Genomic DNA, 18528 nt, shown 5'->3' on the forward strand with positions numbered 1-18528 from the left:
AGAAATATATCCAAGGACTGCCAATACCCGTCTGGCACCACTCTGACTCAACCGGTTGGAAGATATTTGTAATAAAATATGCTCAGAATGCATTTCTCATAGATATCAATTTTATTAGCAAAAGATTCTTTTTATAATGAGCCGAATGTGAATTATCACATTGCCGGCATTATGGACAAATGTAAATATCGGCGTCGCAGGCACTTCTTACAAAGCAGACAAATCCAGAGAAAGGACAGGTTTGATTTTTTCTGTTGCATAAAAAAACGCTAGGGACCCCGATAGCAACGTTCTACGAATACGTGTTCATTCTCACCAAAATTTGCATGTCTGGGAATTCCATAAATTATGGCTAATCCATTTTATTTACAAATTCATATTCTGTCCATTGGTTAACTTGATTTCAAGATTCCTCGATAAACTATGTTATTGTGATGTCATTTCGATGTTCTCTAAACGTCGCAGTGCCCATGCACTACTGCTTAGAGCAATGTTCCAACAAGACCTCCTGCCCTGTCAAGTGCGAAAACATATGACCAAGTTCGATGAACGCTGAGCCTCATTACAACGTCTAAAGCCACAGGTGTCTCGAGGCTGCACACTAAAGCTATTTAACTGTAAGACCACAACAGGTAGCCGTGCTCTTGCTCCAAAAAAACAGAGCAAAATGTGACAGCACCTGTCTTGAGTGAAGGCGCCAACATACATGCTATACATCCTTATTAGCTATGAGTACGGGTAAAGAAATGTATTATCTGGGATAATATGTACCAGTCCTTGAATGAAATGATGTGCTGAAAACGCTTTATATCAGCCTTTGATCTAGCTCTGGCATCATAATTCCGTATCAAATGAAATACAATTTCAGGGAGTCTCTCTGCTAATGCACAGTACGTGTTACCACGAGCGAATGCCGTTTGTAAGTTCAAGGTAATCGAGGGGTGCCTGTGTAAACAGTGCACGCATCATTGAGACAGTACGTCAGAGGACTGACATTTCTCGGTGAAAGCTAATTTTTAATTCGACAAGACTTTCTTGGCATTTCTCCAGCTTTCCACAGTCCACAAAGCTTCGTCAACACGCTGAAGTTCAGGGAAGAGACCAGCGCATGGTGGCTTGAAAACTTCTCGCTGTTCGTTGCACAGCATGCTCTGGCCCAGGAGTTTGCTGTACAGCAAGGAATTAACCCTATATGAAAAAGAACAAAAAAAGAAACATAAGTGCTTTGTGATGTTTCATATACTTTGACATTCCCAACCTAACACATTAGTGTTATTTTGCAGCTAGAAATTTAAACTGAAGATTGCGCTCCAATCTACGCTACAAAGGTGGTTAGCCAGCGAAGATGTGCTATCGCCTGATAAAACAGGTTAATGTTACGTAGCCTTGATCGATTGAGTAATTCACTACCTGAAATAGTTTACAGCAAGACAAATTATCTAGCCTCAGCTCGACGTCGTTGAGCATATTGACGTTGTTGTTCCCGTCGCCATTCTTCGTGTCCACGCTCCTCTTCGGGAGTCTTCATGCATGGCCTTCCCGTAGCACTATCCCCACACACTATCACCACACAGTCGCCGCTTCGCGGCAACTGCAGCTTATCCAACCGCAATCTATACCGGAAAACGCATGTTGCAAGCTTTACGTACTTCGCATTGTTCGAACGCCCCTTATGTATGATGTATTCTTGACACTTGTTTTGTGCTTTTCTTTATGGAAACCAGTACTGCGGTGTGTCTTGCATGCGTAGATACTATGGATAAAGCCATTTTCACTTCAATTCTTGGAGTGATTTCCCGTTGAGGGTTCTTTCAACGAAGACGAACAAATCTCGGGTGCCGACTCATATGCACCTTCGGTGTAAAAAGAAGGAGCAGGTCATTTTTTATATCTCGCAGCTGGCTGATTTTCGTAATCATCAGGGTACACAAAATAGATTCTTTTACAGTGAAGCTATAAGCATGTATTTGGGAGGGAGTCTTCGTCAAGTGCGAACCTAAAAACAAACGGCTGCTTGAAGGCTTAGTGCTTCCCTGTCCGCGTAACGGAATTATTTGTTCTCGTATAGTATTCGAATAACAACCGATGCTATCATACCTGCAGCTTGTGCATAAAACCTAATTTAGGAATTTTTGACACATTTTGCTTTGGGGAATTCGAGTAGTTCAATAACACACTCGCTCCAGGTAGAGGGGCTACAAAAATGGCGATATATACGTTGCTAATGGTACTACCACCTAGCTACTGCGGCCCCTCGGGCAGACCTGAAACGACCACTGGGAACAGGCTTTGTCTTCTAGTTTGCGCGCAACAAAATAACATATCTATGTTATATCTATAACATATATATAGGAATCGGAAGCTGTCATGTCTGCAGCTTGTGTGTAAGTCGTACTTTACTAGTTTTCTGACGTAATTTGCTTTTAAACATACATTTACTTCAATAAAGAACATGCGCTTGGCGAAGAGCCTAGAAAAATGAGGATGTATGCTCCACTTCCTTGCACGTGCGGGCACGCGTGCGTGACGTGCGTGGCTTGTGGCAGCAATGCTCCTGTAACGTCGTCTAACATCGGCAACAGCTTCGCTGTGCATCCGATTTCATAGTGTGAACTGGAGGCGGAATGATGTCATCAAGTGCGATTACTAACGAAACGTCCACACGAAGTAGTAGAGAGTAACTAATTCGTTTTGAATAGACGGACGTAATTTAAAACTCATGTGCCATTTCTGGATAAGAATTATAGCTGTGGCGCGCGTCAGCATTATTGACAGTTCATGTCATGCATAATCATCATCATCATGATCAGCCTGGTTACGCCCACTGCAGGGCAAAGACCTCTCCCATACTTCTCCAACTACCCCGGTCATGTACTAATTAAGGCCATGTTGTCCCTGAAAACGTCTTAATCTCATCCGCCCACCTAACTTTCTGCCGCCCCCTGCTACGCTTCCCTTCCCTTGGAATCCAGTCCGTAACCCTTAATGACCATTGGTTATCTTCCCTCCTTATTACTTGTCCTACCATTGCCCATTTCTTTTTCTTGATTTCAAGAAAGATTTCATTACCTCTCGTTTGTTCCCTCACCAAATTTGCTCTTTTCTTATACCTTAACATTACACCTATCATTCTTCTTTTCATAACTCGTTACGTGGCCCTCAATTTAAGTAGAATCCTTTTCGTAAGCTTCCAGGTTTCTGCCCCGTACGTAAGTACTGGTAAGACAAAGTTGGTATGCACTTTTCTCTAGAGGGATAATGGCAACCTGCTGTTCATGATCTGAGAATGCCTGCCAAACGCACCCCAGCCCATTCTTATTCTTCTGATTATTTCAGTCTCATGATCCGCATGCGCGGTCGCTACCTGTCCTAAGTAGATGTATTCCCTTACAACTTCCAGTGCCTGCCTACCTATCGTAAGCTGCCGTTCTCTCCCGAGGCTACTAAACATTACTTTAATTTTCTGCAGAATACTTCTAGAGCCACCCTTCTGCTTTGCCTCTCCAGGTCAGTGAGCATGCGTTGCAGTTTGTCCCCTGAGGTACTAAGCAAGGCAATATCATCAGCGAATCGCAAGTTACTAAGGTATTCTCCATTAACTCTTATCCCCAATTCTTCCCAATCCAGGTCTCTGAATACCTCTTGTAAACACGCTGTGAATAGCATTGGAGAGATCGTATCTCCCTGCCTGACGCCTTTCTTTATTGGGATTTTGTTGCTTTCTTTATGGAGGACTACGGTGACTGTGGAACCGCTATAGATATCTTTTGGTGTTTTTACATACGGCTAATCTACACCCTGATTCCGTAATGCCTCGATGACTGCTGAGGCTTCGCCTGAATTAAACGCTTTCTCGTAATCATTGAAAGCTATATATAAGGGTTGGTTATATTCTGCACAGTTCTCTATCACCTGATTGATAGTGTGAATATGATTTATTGTTAAGTAGCCTTTACGGAATCCTGCCTGCTCATTTGGTAGACGGAAGTCTAGGGTGTTCGGGATTCTATTTGCAATTACTTTAGTAAATACTTTGTAGGCAACGGACAGTAAACTGAGCGGTCTATAATTTTTCAAGTCTTTCGCTTCCCCTTTCTTATGGATTAGGATTATGTAAGCGTTCTTCCAAGATTCCGGTGAGCTCGAAATCATGAGGCATTGCGTATACAGGGTGGCCAGCTTTTCTAGAACGATCTGCCCACTATCCTTCAACAAAGCTGCTGTTACCTGATCCTCCCCAGCTGCCTTGCCCCTTTGCATAGCTCCCAAGGCTTTCTTTACTCCTACCGGCGTTACATGTGGGATTTCAAATTCCTCTAGACTATTCTCTCTTCCATTATCGTCGTGACTGCAACAGGTACTGTACAAATCTCTATACAACTCTTGAGCTACTTCAACAATCTCATCTATATCATTAATGATTTTGCCCGCTTTGTTCTTGCAATGCGGCAAATGGAGAACACCCGTCTCTATTATTCCTATTTTTCAAGACAAATTTCATAATTGCTGCTAGAAAGACAATAAAGTTTTTGAAATTTGAGCATTTCCTCAGCACAGAGATGTTCTTTTTTCTGTAATTTGAACGTGAGCGCAATTACTGCGGTGTATACGCGCTAGAGAGGCTATACATTCTCAGAGAAGTCGTTAAGTCTGCAGCTTCTATAAATTTTGCTTAACGAATGTCATCCAATACAGTTTTATATGCACTTTTGATTTCACAAATAAGCTGGCTGTTTTAGTCTGTTTTGGCTTTATTTTGCAGATTATGATAAAACATTGTAAAACTGACTGGGCTGGAATTGAGGAAAATACTGAAAGAGGGAAAAAGGCTTTGTTGAATAATGTTTGCTCGAAACAACCATGGCGATGGCTTGAAATCCACGAAATACAAGTAGGGAGGCCATCTTTCTACTTCCGTCTACTAAATGCGCGAATGCTTGAGAAAAAAAAAACTATTCTTTCTTAAAAAAATATTACACTCGAGTTCAATGGACAGAATTATTTAATGCACTCTAAACTGAACAGCTTCAAAACTGAAATGTTTTATTAAGCGAGGTTCGATGCTCTCACTCAAGACAATCTCTGCAGTTACAGGTATTCTGTAACTATTGGCACAGTCGCTATTGCAGCCTCTTACGATGGTACAGATGGTTGAACCCTGTGATCGTGATTTTCTTTGAACTATGTAATAACACGGTAAGTTTTCAGGCGGACATGTTTTGGTCAACTGCATACTGTTGGAATTCACAGTGGTCGAAGCCTTGCGTGTCGCACTCTTGTTGAGAATTAGGAGCTGTATAGGCGCGAATAACATGAATGATAGCGTGATATTTACAGTTAAGTTAGGTCACGCATGCAATTAACAGCAACGTACACGCAACCTAATTTCGATTCTAACACGCAAGTGGAGATAATATTCCGCGGAGCATTAACGATTAAAGCCACAAACATTAGCCAAGAAAAACCGCACCCAAATATTTTTTTCAGTGGTGGGTATATTACTGTGGCTTCTTTCCACTGAATCAGATGTAAAAAAAAAATCCCGCATGCCGGGTCACTAGCTATCACCTCTTTACGTAATTAAAGGTACACAAAATGAAGCCCGCGAATCGCCCCTACGATGATAGCGAAAGTTTTCCGTCGCCAAACTCATTTAGTGTAACTGCATCAATGTACCACATCTGATGTCCTTTGCTTTTCCGTAAGAGCAGCAATGCGGCCAATGTTGCCGAGAAACCTGAACTACTCTCGAACTGAGCGCAACATTCTAGGCATGTCACTTATGACTGGAAAGTGATGTTACCTTTTCGGTGCTAGTTCTTGCTCTTTTTTAACCGCGAACTTGGGGTTTGCGGTGTAGCAATGAGCCTGCACATGAAACAAAATAATACAAGGTGTTCACACAGAATGACGAAAACTAAGCAAAGATACAAAACTCTGGTCTCATTGCAAATGAAACGTTTATCACCATCGTAGCGATTCTATAACCGAAACGTTACATGGATCCAATGCTCATCTTGGAAACCATACGCAGCGAAGGTAGCGTGATGATGTCCTGATGAAAGTTTTCCCATTTCATATGCACGTCTTCGGCGTAAGCGCAACGGGCGCTCGTCGACGTGCTCTCACGCAGACAGCCGCGGCGAACGTGCGATTGTGGCTCAGCGGTTGAGAACATTCGGCTGCTGTGCTGAGGGACCTCGGTCGGACTGCGCTATCCGACAGGTATTTCGATATTTTCCATTCATGAGCAATTCAACGAGACTGCACCAGCACTCAGCAAAAAAGTTACGGACGGCTCGGAAAGAAAATTTCCCGTAAAAATGTGAACGCGAGAATCCTGTTCTACCACAGACATTGCTACATTTTCGAGAATAATAGCTCTGTGACAACAACGACAGTGAACCGTAATAATACCTGTGGTAGGCTACGTTGCTCGTCGGAAAAAGATACTCTTAACACACGTCGGAACAAATAACAGTGAGTGACCCTCACGTTTTCACGGCTACACGCACAGACGCACATATTTCAGTGGTCATCTAAAGGTTCATTCGTGCGCTACAGAGCCATAGCCGCGGGTCGCTAGACTTTCCATCTGTTCGTTTTGGCATTCGAAAAGAGGAACACCAATCAATGCCTCTGCAAGCCGTTGTGAACGCGCACCATTCCATCACTTTAAATTTTTCATACAAATTGGAACCCAAAATTACTTAGAGGGTCGATCCTCTTCCCTCAGTGGTCGTTTCAACCGAAGCAAATGTTGCCAACAAGAAAATGCGGTAATTCATTTAGAAAACACATACGCTTAGAGCTTCCCATGGATACGGATCTATTTATCTTACATCTCTCATTTTAGAAGTAGTAATAAAGTGAAAATCAATTGAATGAATAATATACGCAATAGTACTTAAAAACGCTGACATAGCAAAATCACTGTGAGGTGCTAATAAATTGGCTAATTTTTGGAAACCTTTAAGAGGACCCCACCGCACCTGCGAGTGATTTATTGCGTTCCGCTAAAAGAACGCTGACCAGGACCTGCGTTTTTACAATTTTTATTTCGGTATAATATCAATCCCACGGGCAGGATTGTTACCACGAATGGATACACATTACAATGTACACGCGCTCCTGGGTACATAAGCAATCTATTTGATTAAAAGAAATTGTTGGATTAAGCATTGAAACGCTGTGTTATAGTGTACCGCAATCTCACTATATAAAAGCGGTATGTGTTCTTAAAGGAGTATAGAGAATAAAAGAGGAACAGGTCCCCCAGCACCATAACCTAAAGCAGGGTTTGGGTACGGGCTAGTTGGTATTGCACTGCAAATTTGACTACAGCGCTTACATGGATAAAAAAGACCGAAGGAACGACGATGACAAGGGCTTGTCGTCATCGTTCCTTCGGTCTTCTTGCCGATGTGCGCGCTGTAGTCAAGATTGCGATGGCCTAAACCTCGTGACGGGCCCGTTTCTATTGTCGCTGCCCAGTGATGTAGTATTGCGTCGTTCAGTCCTTGAGCCGCGTTATTTGAGAAATTATTCGAGAAATATTTCACCTCTGCAACGGGCTCAGTGGTGACCTTAGCTGACAAGCGACGTACTGGTGTGTACTCTTCGCCAGTTATAATGGAACATGCTTGTTTCGCAGTAAACACTCGCAATCCACAGAGGGCGTTATGCGGATTAGGAAAGGTAGAATAAAAAAAGATGCGTTCAAAATCTTGCTCTAGTGCTTTCTCGGTGTTAAGGAAACACTAGCGATGGAAAAATAGTGATCTCGGGTACAAAAAAAAGGATGAAAACAGGCATAATTTTTCTTGACTGGCGAAAAAACTGCTTCATAAGATCGTCAGTACGGTAATATGAATACATAACTTGCAGGTATATATATATATATATATATATATATATATATATATATATATATATATATATATATATATATATATATATATATATATATATTGCGAATGATTATAACAATAAGTGCCTGGAAATGCTTCTGTAGGATTTATTTATATTTTACAGACAAAGATGAATTTAAATATCCCAAATCATGAACTACGGGGGCCCGTAAAGTTATTTGCATTTGCATTTATTTCTTGCAACAATATGAAATCTCAAGATTACACGTGGACTAAACGCAATGTGTGCCCCACCGACGTGGCGGCTACCGCCCAGTACGAGCAGTACAGCGCACATAAAACGCACACATTTGCTACAAACGAATTTCGTAATAAACAAAGAGTTGTGCATAATCTTTAAGTATTCTGTCTAAATGAATAACTAGTTGGAGTAATAGTATTGTCGAAGTTATACGCAACGAAGTACTATCAATATACATTATTTGCAATATTCACATTAACGAAAGACAGCGGCTGTGTGCGACCTTGAAGAATTACAACCCGATTTCCAGCGAAGCCCTTTCATTCACCGCCGTTTTTTTTCACCGCCGTTGAAGGCCATAGTGTGGGACCTCACCAAAGGTGATGTTAGCTTGTGCGAACAGCCCGTATACCGATTGTGGTAAGGCATTTGATGAAGTATAAAGCAGCCGATAGTGTAAAATTTTTATTGCATCAGGTTTACAAGGCGTCTATAGATTGACAATAGACAAACATCGTTAATCTGGGCCCAACACATGTACGCTATAACCAAGCGCTTGCAGGTACCGGTGGATAAAACGGAGCTGCGTTTTATATGAGCCACTGAAATCGTATACAGCTGAGATTGCTGTAGAGCTACTTGTACACTTTAGTATACACATAGTGTATACTTCCGCATCTGTTGACCACACGATATGATCTACGTAGTCGCTCTCGGCCATCCGAAGACAGTCTTCACAGTTGTCATGGCATCACTTTTGCGGCAGTAGAATAAAGAAAGCAAAACGCCGATCCAGTTAAGATAATAGCCGTTATGAACGCCAACTTCACCTACGAGTGGATTCCAAACAGGCATCAAGCTAACAGCGCAGAGACTCGTATATGTTTGTTGCTGACAACGCGGACTTTGTGAGTGTGCGATGAACCGATGTCGCGCATGTGGTGTGCGCGTTGACAAAGGCTGGCCTTGGGAAAGGTCAAGGCCAGCCTGGCGACCATGCTTGCCACGGGGAAGTAGTGTAGATATTTAGACTCTTTCCATAATAGCAGAAGAGATGTATGTAAAAAAATTCATCAATTATAAAGCGCAATAAAAACAGTTAATCCATTGGCGGGGCATTTCTTTTCTTTTTTGCATTGCATAACTTTTCTGTCCGCCCCTTGGACTATCCAAAACACACCGAGCTTCGCCGGAATCGGTAGCTGGAGATAAGCTCGTGGCTGATTTCCTTCGGGTTGCATAACTTGTGGGAGGTTAGGCGGAAATCTTTTATTTCAAGAGCAATTACACGGACACTCGAAGCCCACCTCAGCCGTGGCCGTCGCTCTGACGTGAAGGGCAATAACACCGTCACCACGCGAAATTACGCAACACTGCCGCGGGACTGGTCGCTCGAGGCACTTTGCGTGTGTTCGCCGGCTTCTTTCGCGCTCAGAAAAACACTTTTATGTAGCACGTATTGAGCGACAGAAAGCTGTAGCAGCAGTTTTTCATGTTGACCTACAATTTTCTCATTTACACTTTTAATCGAATTACAATATTATAGGAGTTGGTTATTAAGTAGGAGTAATTATCTAATTGGGCGGCATTTGTCCTCATGCTGTTCTCTTACGCTGGATATTTGAACATGGTCAGCCTCACGTACTGCATCTCCTTCTGTTAGCAGTCGTGATGTGCTGAACAGCTGGCCAACGAATGCTAGAGACCGGCATAGTCAGTGCAAACGAAATATGCTGATGATAATTAAGAGTCCAGCAAGCGATGCACGCTGGGCTTGCAGCGTGCTCAATTGATACCACATCGGTAAAAATACCTTGCGCAGCGAAGCGCAAATATTGTAAGCATGGATTGAGGACACAAAAAATATAAAGTTCCACTTAATAAAATATATCAATGATAAATCGTCGTTCGCGATAATTCTGCCAAAAGTTGCACGCCGCACTCACCACGACGAATGCTGCGAACAGCATTGTTATTACGCCAAGAATGCATATGGCTACCTTTAATAAAGGTCATGTGAACTCAATAACCAATATCAATGAGTCTTATGCGTCGCCAGTTTAATTACACGCTATAAACTAGGCCGAATCGTTGCCGTGAATCATGCACGGCAATAAACGGAAATCGAAATCTGACCTCTAGGCGGCGCGCAATCGCGCTTGCCTTAGTAAACATAAATGTACCCGATATGTGCGAGTTCTTCGAGTTGTAGATTACTAGGTAAATTTCGTAACAGCTCCCACATACGCGAGTGGCGTCTTCACGTTCGTCGTCTGTGGCGCCGCGTGCCCACGCTCCGACGAGAGCAGCCAATGCCGTACATTGGCTCGATAAGTGCCTTTGCTGGCCGGCACACCAGGTTGTTTGCAGCTGAGACGCAAAAATTAAGCGCTTATAACACGAAGACAACCATGGCTGAACGGGCTGAGCTACTGGAGACGTCTAACACTTCGAAATCGGTATCACGTGATCACGTTTCCGGAGATTCCGGCAGACGGCGCCACGCTATGTCCTCGACGGCATTACCTAAATGAACCAGCTTGGCGTCAAAGGGGTTCGTGAAGCGCGGCACGTACACACGTTCACAATGCTCGCTGATTAACTGGGTTCGACTGTTTGCTTGGAATTTTGTTCAAAACAAACCGTCGACAGACGACTGAATTACACCTTAACACATAGCATAACTGCGAGTCGGCCTAGTTGGAACATATTCATATTGATACTTTTTGTGCGCAAACAAACAGGGACGAAGAATAGGGGCAACACAAGGACGAGCGCTTCCTCGCTCGTCCTTGTGTTGCCCCTATTCTTCGTCCCTGTTTGTTTACGCACAAAAAGCATTAACACATAGACACCAGAAAGTTGGTAAAACACCTCAAATGCCCTAGTTCAATAAGCGGTCTTTATCATTTTAGCCCAATTTACGTCCGTCTGTGCCTACCCTCGTCGAACCTCTCACGACATCATGGGATATGCTGTAATCCATGGTCATTAAAATGGGTGTATGTAAGGTGGTTCACGTGGAAAGAGGGAAAGTACACGCTATTTTTTCCAGACGCGTTGAAACCGAGCTCACGCCCCCGTTCCCACAGAGAGAGGGAAAAGACGGGGAAAACGGCTGCTGCCGTTGCTCCTATGCTGAACCAACCATCGGGCCAAATTGGACAACTACGTATGCACAACTGTATATGTGCCTCTCTACAATGATGAAAAAACTATCCTTCGAAATTGTCCGGTGCTTCACGAAATGAGCTCCGCGTCACATATACTAAAACTCGCGCCGACATCGCGAAGACGCCTCTAGATGGCCAAGCATTTCCGTAGGGAGAGCGAAAGAGGAGCTCTGCTGCAGTACACGCATCCTACATGACGGGTTTTGGCGGTGGTCATACGATGTGCCACTACGTTTATATTTTAGGCGTGCGACAGTTAGGCATAATGTGCTAGGAATTTTGTCGCTTCAATCGGCTAAACATTATATTGCATAAGAAATGCGCTGTTTTGACGGTGTTGCGCCTTCCTCACATAGCCACTGTTCGATCTCCGCTCTGACAACCACCCTTGTTGATAACGCTGAGAGTTGGTGCTTTAGCGCTTTTCGCGCAAAGCTTGGCGACCGTAAGGTCTGCCCGAGAAGTAATACTTTTTTCCGCAATGCACAGCAGCTGAATTGCGGCGCCGGCAGGCAGTACGGGTAGTGGAGTCTAAGCAATGCATAAGTGTCATCAAAATAGTTGGTGAGATGCGCCTGGGACAAAGGTTGACTCTTAAATGAAGTATCTTTGTTCTTCTTGGACGGACTTCCAACACAGCGTTGCTAAGAGCAACGGGGTTTTTACTGACTGGCTGATGTTGTCGCTACATTTCAGACAGAAGCAGTCAATCGCTTGACATAGAAGCTTCAACCCAAAGCAGAATGCCACTACATGGGCTTTCTGTCACAACAATACGCTAAGTCAAGAATCACTGATATTGAAGACATGTTTTGAGAAAAAAAATTGGGAGCATTGCTGAAGCTCTCTACATTCCAGAACTTTCCCCACCGTCTCCTTTTTGTCCCGTCGTACCAAATACCGCTCAAAAGGACAGCGTATTCAGACCGTTATCTAAGTCGAAGTAGCCGCGATGCAGGCAGCTAAGAAGGGTCGTTAGCAGCCACCCATCCAGGAGGTGCAGTAATATTTTTCACAAAATCTGACAAGGGCATATTGATGTCCAATGTGCCTATTTCGAGGTGTTTCTGTTAGAAATGTACAAATATGTTACTTGACAACCTGCACTGCAATCGTAGCCTGCAATGTGGCAATGCAGTGCCATTCGACGGATGTTTGACAGTCGCCGACCTAAAGGGCTTTAACACCACTTCACAGCAGGACACAGAACGTTGTATCAAACATTTTTTTGCCTAATTAACATCTCAGTGCGAGTCAGATTTATGTAATGTTTGCTTGCAATACCCAATTGCCTATTCCGTCTGTCATTCCACAGCTTCAGTGGCAGCGCAGAGAGAGTAAGTAAAGGGTCCCTCACGTTTTAACTCGCAAAAGATACATCGGAAACCGGCACATCTTATTTTACACACACCGAGCAGGGACCATTGCGAAAGGCTACTCATGAAGAAGAGATTTCAGCACATGCGTGTCGCAGTTTAGCTTCATGCCCATCCATGATGGTACTGCCTGCTCAAGGACTCGGGCTCAAATCCTGACCATGGCGGCTGCTTTTCGATGGAGGCTATTTAGAAAAATGCGCGTTTACACTGCGTTGGGTGCACATAAAGACCTGGGTTGTCATAATTAGTCCAGAGTACCCCCCCCCCCCCCTGCTACGTGCTTCACTTTGGTATGGAAACGTTAAACAATATAGATATTTTTTTAAATGCGTAAGAATTCCTATGCCTACCCAACAAGGAAACCTGCCAGTCACGTAAGACAAATAGCTACAACGACAATATTATATAAAACAATAGTTTCTATGAACGCTGTCCTGAAAGATTTGGTGGTAGTAGGATAAAAGCCATATCTAAAACCGCATGCAGAGCCGACTTGATGCATTGTAGACATCAGGAAAATTTCAATTTTGCGAAAATGTAACGCCAAACGCGCCAGATTCCTGTTGCGCTTCAGTGGTTGCAGGATGTGCCTTCCATTGGGGCATTCTTTCACCGACCAAAATGCCGGCGGTCTATGAGGGTTCATGCACTACCCGTAAGGCCACACAGGCAGATAAGCAGTCAATGACTTCATACGGACAATAAGGAGTGATGAGGGACTATATGGGTCTCACCATGGTTGATAATGGTTCAACGCGCATTATTCGATCAGGTGCGAAAGAGTGACTAGGGCTTATAATGATCAGAGCAATTGTGATATTATTATTAATTGATAATGGTTTACATAGCTCGGATCAAGTCCGATAATGTGGAGAAGGACTAATAAGAGTTGGAAAGGGTAGAATCATGGTCGATAAGGTTAATAAGGACAGATGCGTTCATAATTATCGGATCGAGTCCGATAAGGTTGATAACAACCTATAAGAGTTGAGAAGAGTCGTATCTATTGCGATAAGGTGGATGACGACAGCTAAGGGTTTATAATCTTTATACTGGTCAGATAAACTTTAATAACATTGATAATGACACCAGGCGGCATGGATATGAGCAAGTCGCGCAATGCTTACGCATGCTTGCAGACTTCCAGAGGAGTTGCTGCGTATATATTTTAACGGACGATATGCAACCTTCGGCTGCATATGGTCCAAAATTAACTATTTTTACTTAATAGTGTACATGCCATTCGAAATTTGTGGAGGTGTGCCACTTCGTGACTTAGTAGTGGCGCATACTGCGAGGGTGTGTTTGCAGGTTTGCAGAAGCGGCCAAAGAGAGCTTGCTCAACGTAAAGAAAAACACCGACGATTTCGACAAATACGATACGTTAATTGTTATTTCCGTTGCAAAATTTGGTATTATGATTACATTCGTACACGGTTTACATTAGGACTTGATGCTGTGACCAGCGTGGCTGGCGCGGCAGTGTGTCTCGTGCGGCCCACTGCGAACGAAGCCAAGTGGGTCGCGAGTGCCTCGCTACTCGAGAGGTCACGAGATGCACCGCGTAGGCGAGGCATGGGTGCGATTCCCAGCAGCCGTCGCAGACATACCTCCGCTCGTGCGGCGCATCGGTTCCATATATGGCATCGGTTTACGCCGTCACCGCATGCCTTATTGATGGCGTCATCGGGGAATTGAAGACGGGGCACTACTCTGGCGCCACCTCGTAGTGGTCATTCCCGCAGAACCCGTGTTGCGTTGTACTATGCTTTTCTTCCCACGTGCTTGGCCATACCCTCCTCCTCCGTTTTCCGCGTCATGGTTACGCTGCACCCTTCTCCTCGCGCTCTTTGCGGTCCACTCCATGCTCACAATCTCACCCTTCGCTGCCCTGGTTCGCTCGGTTATGCCGAGGACACCGACGCTCCACGATTGAATGAGAACCTAAGAGCTGCGCTATAAATGTTCGGCTATTTTCAACAATCCCTCTCCAGAAAACAGCCGTTGCTATGTATATGGCTAATTGAAAAAGGTATGGGGCACATCGAAGAACACTGTCAAACACTATAGATAAAAGCTCGTCATCAGAATCAGCCAACTAAGGTTTAGTTTGGTTTGAAATATGCATAGCACACTTGCCAGTTATCTGTATGTTATCATGCCATCGTGTTCTAGCTGAACATTTCACTTACGTTAGCTGCCGTTACGAAGAATAGCATCTCTTCGCTGAAAAACTTTATGTACCCGAGTCGCAGCTGCGTGTCCTTGTTTACGGTTTCATGATTGTACGCCGTCCTCCAAACCTGCAAAGCAAAAAGACTGTGTTATAACTAACGCAACATTGCCAATAACAATAATTACGTCACTTAACATCATTTACCGCTTGACCTCACAACTATACGCTATATTTTCTCTGGGAGCGAATAATCGAACGTCGCTTGAGGTTTCCCTTACACATGCCACTTGCGCTAATTGCGATTTCGCATTTATTTTGTTAAAGAACTGATCTCAATTTTCTAAATGTTCTAGCACTGTCTTCATCAGCAGGAGAATGTACCAGTCTGCTTCTGTCAATTTTTAAGATTATCAATTTGGCTTACACAATATTTTGCTGCAGCCCTCAACATCAGCGTATGTGCACCCCTTGTGCCACAGTGCTCTTTATTTTGTTTCACCTTTCAACGATGCTGCGAACTACCGTAGTTGAATAACTACCGCAGTGAATAGCTCCAGTAGTTTATCTACCGTAGTTTAAACAGAGGGCATCTCAAAAATGTTACCAATTTCGTCCTACTTTAATCGTTTAAGGCGAGGTTTAATTGACTGTTGAAAACTGCAGCGAAGCATATATTTTAAGGTTATTCTATGAGATAGTGAATCAACATGTTAAGCCTCCTGAAATATTGTCATGCACAGAAAAGTCAGCAAAACTTTTTTTTATTGCTAACATGAAATGACTATCTTGGCTCAACAGCAAACAAAACTATTTCACTCAACCTTTCTTTGTCGCCTTCGTCTGCGTGGTGTAGCATAATTCCTAAGCGCTGGTTACTAGCGAGAAAAGAAGCCGGAGGTATGATAGGGCCAGACTGTGAGTGCGTTCATGTGAAACGGCCTTTCTATCGATATAAAAACATTAGAGGGAGGAACAGAAACAGTGGTTCTGATTTTTAATAAGCCTGTTGTCAAATGGCTTTTGTTATGTAGTGAAATTTCATGTTTTAAGGTCTTGGCGCATTAGTTGTGGATGTCCGTAGATCCATTAAGGCGTGTTTTCAAGTTGTAGTGACGAAGAACAACCTGAAACAACTGTGTGCACAACTCTTCATTGGTCGAATTTGTGCCCATAAAAGTGACACCCAAATCGGAACTATAGCGGCGAGCAGCGTTGGCGATCGCCGAAAATTTGATTTAAAAAAAATTTAATTATGGGGCTTTACGTGCCAAAACCACTTTCTGATTATGAGGCACGCCGTAGTGGGGGACTCCGGAAATTTAGACCACCTGGGGTTCTTTAACGTGCACCTAAATCTAAGTACACGGGTGTTTTCGCATTTCGCACCCATCGAAATGCGGCCGCCATGGCCGGGATTCGATCCCGCGACCTCGTGCTCAGCAGCCCAACACCATAGCCACTGAGCAACCACGGCGGGTACCGAAAATCTGATCTGCGGGTCAAGCGAGTGGGCTTTTATCGACGACTCGTCGAAGGTTCAAATGTAGGCACTGGTGCTTGCATACTGTCAATAAAGTACACCATTCGTCTCGCGCGTACAATCTCATTATTCAAAGTTCCATGAGAAGGCTCCCTGACCATGCTTGTCGGGCCTTTGGGACAAAGTACAAAAAAAAGCACTGCTGCCTTTCGATTCCCCGAATTCGGCGCGCATAAAACGGGGTATAGCATCATCATGTTTCAGACCAGGTATTTTAAAATCATGTCACCACCAGAAGCTTTCCACTTCTCAACTGCAAGTGCGGCTTCTGGAAAAGGTGAATTTTCCGAGCTCTCTCCAGCTTCCAGTTGCCGAATCACTGCTTGTTTAGGTTCCGAAAAAGAACATACTACAATCCATTTCTAACGAATAGGCTAATATGAAGGATATTGCAGTATTTCTTTACATATATAATGTTTCAACCATGTATGTAAGGTTTCAACCATGACAACCATTGCATTCTATGAAGGTGAAATGGCAGTGAAAACTCGCAACAGTCAAAGCTCTCGAACGAAAAGAACCTTTGTCATGGTGGTTTGGATAGCTTCGATGGTCCAAAAACGGACTTATTTCAGGACGCTATTGCTTATCTGGCAGAGAAAAAAGTCCGCTGGATCCAGGTCAGGACTATAGGGTCGCTGCAGCGTCTCGAATTTGTGCTTGGCGAGGAATTCCCGTACGCGCAGAGAATTGTGGCTGTGAGTGTTGTCATGGCGCAACTGACAGGTATCAGCTATGTCTCTTCGCGTGCGGAGGACCATTTTTCTCTATCTCTCGAGCACATGCACGCCGTAGGCAGCGTTCACTGTCTGCCGTTGGGCTACGAATTCTTTGTGAACCACAGCCTCGGCGTCGAAAAAGCCAATTAGCCTTGTTTTCACTTTCGACTTGCTCATTCTTGCCTTCTTGGGGAGAGGGGACTCCAAGGTGTGCCATTCGGAACTTTGGCGTTTCATCTCAGGATCGTACTCGAATATCCGCGTTCTGTCGCCGCTAATGACAGTCCAAAACGTAGTGTTCAATTTGCACGCGTTCCAAAAGTTCACTCACGATCACCACTCAGTTCTTGTGGTCGTCAGCGCACACTTTCCGCATATTCAAATTGTCGCTTACGATGTCGCGCACGGTGGTTTTCGGAATACTGAGTCTTTGCTATAATCCGCACACTCATTCGATGGTCGGTGTTCAAAAAATCACGAATACGAGGCACATTTTCGTAGCTTTAGCTCATTGATGGCCGTCCAGAGTGCGGTTCATCATCCACATCTTCTCGACCCCCTTTAAACGCCTTCAACCGCCTTGAAACTTGAGCATATGACAAATGAGAATTCTCGTAGGCTTGCTGAATCATTTGGTATGTATCGGCAAGACTCTTGTCGAGTTTGACACATAACTTGAACGCGTACCGTCGTTCGCGTGCGGCTGCCATCGCGCGTCGTGACAGAGCACTGAACAGCGATCCTGACGCTCCCAGAGCTTGGAGCAGACTGCACTAAACAATGATGATGAACTAACGTTCCGCCCGCCTAACCCAAGTAATCTGATCGTGGTACGTTCAATAGCGGCGCCGGAAAAAAATAATTGCGTTACTTTCCGGACACACCCTGTATATGTCGCATGAAGTATAGCGGTCGTGGAGCACTCAGGAGAAGCTTTTGAGTTGATTCATCCATGATGTCATATTGTCTTACTTAACATGAAAACCGAATAATGAATTGGTTATGTCACTCGAAGCCGTTCTGTACTTGAGAAATTCATAATGTCACACTGCTATGACCTGCGCCCTCAACCGACATTGGGATCCTTGGGCACTCAATTTGATATTTAGTAAACCTGCATCTGTAAGGCGCAATAAATGAGTTGGCTAGATCAATTTCCTCCTGATAATTTCAGCTAGGATTTCACCTATCCTGAGCTACACCGCAATATAACGTTTTAAGCGCTGCGGTTGCGCTTAACATGCGGAGTGGCGCCGCTCGTGCAGTACTGCATGCGCGACGCCACTCGGCAAGCTAAGCGCAACGGCAGTGCTTCAAACGTTATATGGCGCTGTAGCTCAGGATAGCTGAAATTTCACAAAGGTTACAACAGGGACGACTTTAGAGTGCTGCATTCTGATTTACATATTTATGCACAGGAACTTTCTTG

General features: G+C 44.1%; 1 protein-coding gene across 1 annotated transcript in view; it reads right to left on the minus strand.

Moving 5' to 3' along the window:
• Nucleotides 1-995: 995 nt before the first annotated feature.
• Nucleotides 996-18528, minus strand: part of LOC135897909 (uncharacterized) — a 433838-nt gene continuing 416305 nt past the window's right edge. The window contains exons 20-22 of the mRNA XM_065426601.2: nt 14857-14967; nt 5804-5868; nt 996-1188 (exon numbers count right to left, since the gene is read on the minus strand). Of these exons, the coding sequence (XP_065282673.2) occupies nt 1017-1188; nt 5804-5868; nt 14857-14967 (348 nt within the window). The 3' untranslated portion in view covers nt 996-1016. The remainder of the gene's footprint in view (nt 1189-5803; nt 5869-14856; nt 14968-18528) is intronic.

Source organism: Dermacentor albipictus, chromosome 2 (assembly GCF_038994185.2).
Source record: "Dermacentor albipictus isolate Rhodes 1998 colony chromosome 2, USDA_Dalb.pri_finalv2, whole genome shotgun sequence".
NCBI classification, from domain to species: domain Eukaryota; kingdom Metazoa; phylum Arthropoda; class Arachnida; order Ixodida; family Ixodidae; genus Dermacentor; species Dermacentor albipictus.